Source organism: Clinocottus analis, unplaced genomic scaffold, assembly GCF_023055335.1.
Source record: "Clinocottus analis isolate CAN_PGR_092001 unplaced genomic scaffold, fCliAna1.0.p SCAF_21, whole genome shotgun sequence".
Classification (NCBI taxonomy): domain Eukaryota; kingdom Metazoa; phylum Chordata; class Actinopteri; order Perciformes; family Cottidae; genus Clinocottus; species Clinocottus analis.
In genome coordinates, this window is record NW_027175943.1 from 13,342,456 (window position 1) to 13,348,473 (window position 6,018).

The 6,018-nt window shown below is 44.3% G+C and overlaps 2 protein-coding genes across 2 annotated transcripts in view; both read right to left on the reverse strand.

Moving 5' to 3' along the window:
• Positions 1-1,029: 1,029 nt before the first annotated feature.
• On the reverse strand, positions 1,030-2,472 carry LOC137792298 (uncharacterized). The gene is made up of 5 exons (XM_068587918.1): positions 2,415-2,472; positions 1,601-2,302; positions 1,405-1,524; positions 1,277-1,320; positions 1,030-1,149 (listed from the first exon to the last, which is right to left on the reverse strand). Exons 1-5 carry the CDS (start codon positions 2,470-2,472, stop codon positions 1,030-1,032), a joined length of 1,044 nt encoding a protein of 347 aa, XP_068444019.1.
• A 1,865-nt stretch (positions 2,473-4,337) lies between these two features.
• LOC137792608 (uncharacterized) overlaps positions 4,338-6,018 on the reverse strand; it is a 1,756-nt gene continuing 75 nt past the window's right edge. Inside the window, exons 2-5 of the mRNA XM_068588348.1 lie at positions 5,261-5,932; positions 4,844-4,972; positions 4,554-4,597; positions 4,338-4,460 (exon numbers count right to left, since the gene is read on the reverse strand). Coding sequence (XP_068444449.1) covers positions 4,338-4,460; positions 4,554-4,597; positions 4,844-4,972; positions 5,261-5,932 — 968 coding nt within the window. The remainder of the gene's footprint in view (positions 4,461-4,553; positions 4,598-4,843; positions 4,973-5,260; positions 5,933-6,018) is intronic.

The following is a 6,018-nucleotide window of genomic DNA, read 5'->3' on the forward strand; positions in this document are numbered from 1 at the left end:
TAGGTGTCATATCCTTGTACTCGGGGGGAAGCGCTGGATGGTCTGGGAGATCGATCTGGCTTCTCTCTGGCTTTCATACTGAAGGGAGTGAGCGCAGTAAGGTGGGCAGGTGAGTGTAATAGAGATAATGAGGTTTGACCAACAGGTGTACTGGATGATTAAGTGTGTGAGAGGAGAAAATGGAAGCTGAGCCATGACTGACAAACCGTATCCGTTTATTGATTAGCATGTAAAGGTAAAAACTAATAGCTTTACTAGTAAGATGAGTTCATGGTCATTTAAAGGGGACGTGTCGTGTTCATTTTCACACTTTTTCTTGTGTTTGGTTGCTGCTAGAACATGTTAACGTTCTTTAATGTTCCACACAAACTTCATTTGTCCCTTATTGTCCATCTGAGTACACCTGTACTCACACCTGTACTCACCTTCTGTCGGAAATGTTCAGTTTGAGCACCTCGTCCAGTACGTGACGTAGCAAACATGAACTGCTTTCACCTGCTGGAGTTTAAAGGTGGAACAATGTGTTTGCATGATGAAGAGTTCATGCTGAGAAGAGAATGTCCTCTTGTGGGACAGAAGAGACAACTTCTCTGTGTTAGTGACTAAAGCCTCGTGTTTTTAGGTCAAGAAGAAAATAAAAAACACACCTTCCTGTGCTGGAACATTGAGTTTCACCACTTTGAGGTTAACCTCATTCTCTGTTCATGTGAAGAAGCTCCTCAGTTGAACATGAAGACACAACATGTTTAAAACTCAAAGTGTTCAACATTTAGATTATGTTTATTTTCTTAACAGGGTCGTAAATCTGAGCTTCTAAATATTCTGGTGAAGACGTGGTTTACAGATAACCTGCTTCAGACCACACACACAGCACATGAGTATCACACATATGCACACTAGCAAAAGATAGAAAGATTTAATATTGGCTGCAGAAGAAGATCTACAGTCGTACTTATTTCCTGAGATATAAATCTCCTTCACACTTTAAAAGAGAAAACCCTCAAAAGCAGAAATGTGCTGCATCCAGTTCTACTGCTTCACGCTGTGGTACACACATTCACTCCAGGTCTGATCCTTCTGTCTTCTGGATCCGTTGTGCAGGCGCACACTTAAAGCTGCATAATACAGGATTTCTGCTTGCTGCTGACCCTGGTGACAGATCACATATCAGTGGATTATTATTAGATTAAACAATACCCAGGAAACAATGCATTGTCCAATAAAGCAAAGTGTGTGAATGGGAGTTCATCAGTTCATCTAACAGCTGTTTATTCACCTTTGCATTTGCTGTGGAGGGAGCTGGACATCTTGCCTGAGACTCTGCTTGTAAAAGAGGAAAAGTTCTTTCATTCAAAAGCCACGTTCAGTGAAATGAAGCTGCCAGATGTGAACAGCAGAAGTTACCTGTGTTCTGGCAGCTGTTTCCCTTGTTCATCACGCACACTGAGAGAGCCAGTAAGACACTCAGGATGCTGGTGAACGTCAAAGCTGCACTCGAGAGATACGAGACAAGAGAGTCCTCATCTGCAGAGAGACAGCAGAAACATGTTGTTTTCAAGCACCGATGGGATGCAACAACCTCTACTAAAAAGTCTCTCACCTTTAAAGTCCAGCGTGGTCCCGTCTCCAAACAGGATGTGTCCACACGAGGCAACAGCACAGTAGTATGTCCCAGCATGAGACAGATCCAGGCTCTTCATGGGCAGGTTGTAGACACAGGTGTGTGTTTGTGTGCTGGGTTTCCTCTCACACTGGTGGTTCCTGCCTCCGTGGGTGTAAATGAGTCCTGGGTGAGACTCCTCAGAGTCTTTGAACCAGTAAACACTGTGTGGACCATCACAGGTCCCAGTGTGAACTGTACAGTTCAGAGTCACAGAGCCTCCTGGCTGGATGCTCTCAGACGCCGACTGACGGACCAAAGCTGGGACCTTCAACCCCTCCACGTTCACAGTCACGCTCACTGGAATTTCTAATGTGTAAAGATAGCAGCTCATGCAGAAGTAAGTCGCCGAGTCTGAAGTGTGCACGTCTGCGATTGTCAGGTGATTGTGATTATTTTCAGTATCCAACGTGATGCGTGAATTGTTCTTGTATTCACCGCAGAGTTTTTTCATTTGGTCGTATGTATAGAAGGTCGCGATGAGCTCTGGTTTTTCTCCCAGCTTTTGCTTGTACCAGTAAAGCCTCGCAGCAACGATGCCTTCAAAGAAACACGGCAGCGTCAAGCTCTCCCCCGATTTCACCGACACAAAATGACTGTCTTGTCGATCGGATGAGGCGACGTTCGGACTGGTCGTCTGAGCTGGAGTGAAATAAAGAGACGAGAACTAAGTTTTGCAGGATTCAGCGCTAATAAAACAGACGACACACACACAAAGAGTGACGGTCCACTTTTAAATTACATCTGTACTCACCCATTTCCGCCCAGAACAGACATGTCAGGTGTAGAGCCAGCGCTGGAGATGTCATCATCTTCATTTTGCCGTGAGCAATGAAAAGACCGTCGACCCTTCCTCCGCTCTTCGGAGACGAGACGACGTTTGATTGGCCCACAAGAGGTGACACTGAACTCCATGTCCTATTTAAGGAGGCAACACCAGTTCACAGCGACACACTAGATGTGTGGCATTGAGGATGTGACGCTTTGAGCGCCATAACCAGACAGTCAATTCAAGTCAAACGCGATCTGCATGAATAACTCTGTGGGCCTCCAGTTGGACATGAGTTTAGCTGTGAACAAAGTTGACCTGTTTGTAGGTAAAGTTAAGTAAATTATATACATATAGTCCAATATTACGCTTCAAACATCTGCTTCAAGTGGTCTTTTGATGCTGAGATATCCTTGTTTAGGTGCTCACACCCTTACTTCCTGCTAAAAACCACTTGACCTCAAACTAACTGAATTTCAAGCTGCTGGTCAAAGACGATTCAATTAATTTATAGCACTTTATTTTAAGATAAACAATTTTAAAATAAAATTAGAAAAAAAAATTGAAAACTGACAATCAATATTGCTGCGATATTAAAATGAACTTTCTTTAGAAATCAGTTAGAAGTCAGTAGTTGACTCCATACAGACGTCAATGCAGCTGTCGGGCTACTTAAATATATTTGGGACTAAATCATTTCTGCAGTTAAACATTATTGGGATGTTCTTTGAATGAGGAAATTCTCTTCAAATGGATCTCATTGGATCTGAATAAAATCCCCCTGAACAACACTAGCAAAACCATTCTGGACTGACGCCTCCGGCATCTTCTCCGTCCTCAAGTGACGACTGCAGTCACAGAAACCTGCTGATCCAACAAGCTGCAGCATCCCTCACCGGCGTCCCAGGTGTGTTTGTTGGCACACACACGCACCTTGCAGGTAGAGGTCGGAGGTCGACGCGTGCAGCCGCTCAAGTGCAGCGACGTGATCATGTGATCTCACTGCTTCAGAGTCGTGATGCGTCACATGATTGGACTAAAGGATTGTTCACATATCACACACAATGAACTTCCACAGGACATTCGGTTGAAAAGGATGGATTAAAAAAAAACATGAAGACACAAAATAGTTGAAAGAAAAGAAAACTGTTTATTCATCGAACATTTTGTCTTGTTATTGACACAGTTTTTACAAAAGAAAAAGAAGTATATAGATCATTTGTAATGGCGGCTCATCTGGTGAGGAAACGAGTCTGGAAAACGTTCAAATCAGGGAGCTGAAGTCAGAATAAATCCTCCATCTGAAGCCCGGACCGTCTCTCACACTCAACCACGTGATGTCAGGAATCTACCGATCAAAAGTTTGGGGTCACTAAGAAATATCCTTATTTTTCAAAGAAACGCATTTGTTTTTAAGTGAAGATAACATGAAATGAATCATAAATAGACTCTCTACATTGTTAACGTGGTAAAAGACTTTTCTAGGTGGAAACGTCTGGTTTTTAATTAAATATCTACACAGTGTATAGAGGCCCATTTAGTGTTCTGATGGTACATTGTGTTTGATCACCGCCTTAGAAGACTAATGCATGAGTAGAAAACCCTTGAAAGTCATTTTAAAACCCTTAAAATTCCTTGAAGCCCCTTTTGCAGTGATGTCACACAGCTGAAAACAGCTCTGCTGGTGAGAGAAGCTATAAAACTGTTCTTCCTTTGAGCTGGTTGAGGATCTGAAGCTTCACATTTGTGGGTTCATTGACTCTCAAAATGTCCAGAAAGAGAGAACTTTCATGTGAAACTCTGTGGTCTGTTCTTGATCTTCCACATGAAGGCTTTTCTATGTGAGAACCTGTGAAGGAACTGAACATGTGTCTGAGTGACCTGAAGCCTTTGAGCCTCATGTCGGCTCTACTGCCTGACGCTGGAGTACACACATTCACTGTGTGAGTCTTCTCTTTGTCTGCTTGGCCCGTTGGCTCTGTGGTCCCTTAACGCAGCGTAGTGGAGGTCGTCTGCATCTTGGTGACTCTGCTGAGAAAATGAACACAATGCATGGGATCAATGAACTGGTGCGATGCTAAATGTGGAAGCGTTGAACTGTTATTTTAAGTAGACAACAGTCACCTCTGCATGCGTCGCGGTGGACGCTGGAACCCTTTGAGACTCTGCTGTGAAACAGAAACAAAGCTCTTTATTTCAAAAGCATAGAGGCAGGTTCCCCAAAAGGTGAATGTTTCCTAAATTGACTTGTCTTGTTTTCTGTTTTCTGTCTATAACTATGTTTTTTTTTATTATTCTGCTGCCTGTCTTGGCCAGGTCTCCCTGGAAAAAGAGATGTTTGCTCTGAATGGGACTCTCCCGGTTAAATAAAGGTTTAAATAAAATATCTGCAGGATGAAACCATCCCTGCTCACCTGTGCAGTGGCAGCTGATCCTCTTCCTCGTCTTGTGCACTGAGAACGCCAGAAGAACAACCAGGACGGTGGTGAACGCCAGAGCGGCGCTCAGGAAACGCACCAGAGAGCCGGAGGGGTCCACCTGGCCTGCAGAGAGCCAGACATCATGAGACGCTACCGGCCTCTCTGTCGAGCTCGATCCAGACATCGGCCCATAACTTATTGCATAATAATCAGAGTCGATGTCGGCAGATGCCAAGCTAGGTCTAGAAACTTGAGAAATGGTTTCTCTCTTACAAAGTTAGTCCACCAGAGAGCACTGACAAGTTCACTTTGTCCCGTTCAGTAGGCATCTTTGTGATAAAATCATACTCTAATCATAGATACGGGGATGTTATCCCTGCATTGATGTAGATATAACTTGTCACCACTTACCCGCTAAAGTGGTCTTGTTTCCAAACAGGATGTGTCCACACGAGGCAACAGCACAGTAGTATGTCTCAGCAGGAGACAGACTCATCGCCAGGTTGTAGACACAGGTGTGTGTTTGTGTGCTGGGTTTCCTCTCACACTGGTGGTTCCTGCCTCCGTGGGTGTAAATGAGTCCTGGGTGAGACTCCTCAGAGTCTTTGAACCAGTAAACACTGTGTGGACCATCACAGGTCCCAGTGTGAACTGTACAGTTCAGAGTCACAGAGCCTCCTGGCTGGATGCTCTCAGACTGATGGAACAAAAGTGGGACCTTCAACCCTGAACCCTCCACGTTCACAGTGGCGCCCTCCAAAAATTCAACAGTAAATTTTTTGCAACTCATGCAGAAGTACGTAGCTGAGTCTGAGACGCACAGATCGGAGATTATCAAGTGACAGCTCTTGTTATTAGTATCCAATGTGAAGCGTGTGTTGTTTTTAAATTCATCACTTAATCTGAACGGACCATACTTGTAGATGCTGGAGATGAGCTTTGGTTTCTTTCCCAGAGTTTGCTTGTACCAGAAAAACATAGACGAGTCGTCTCCTCCACAGAAACATGGTAACGTCAGGCGGTCGCCGGCGTGAGCCGACACTAAACCACCGTCTTGACGGACAGACAAGCTGTCAGTAGTCGCTGAACAGAAAAGACACCAAAAAGAGTATAATTAACGCAACGATATAGCGGCAAAGAAATATAAGAGCATGAGGCTACGAATGCAT

What these genes read in the sequence shown, in the direction of transcription:
- LOC137792298 (XM_068587918.1), bottom strand. Translation starts at nt 2,472, where the DNA reads ATGATGACATCTCCAGCGCTGGCTCTACACCTGACATGTCTGTTCTGG. An exon ending in TCTGTTCTGGGCGGAAATGG is followed by an intron (nt 2,303 to 2,414) that starts GTGAGTACAGAT and finishes ATTTCACTCCAG; the next exon opens with CTCAGACGACCAGTCCGAAC. An exon ending in AAACAGCTGCCAGAACACAG is followed by an intron (nt 1,321 to 1,404) that starts GTAACTTCTGCT and finishes TTTTACAAGCAG; the next exon opens with AGTCTCAGGCAAGATGTCCA.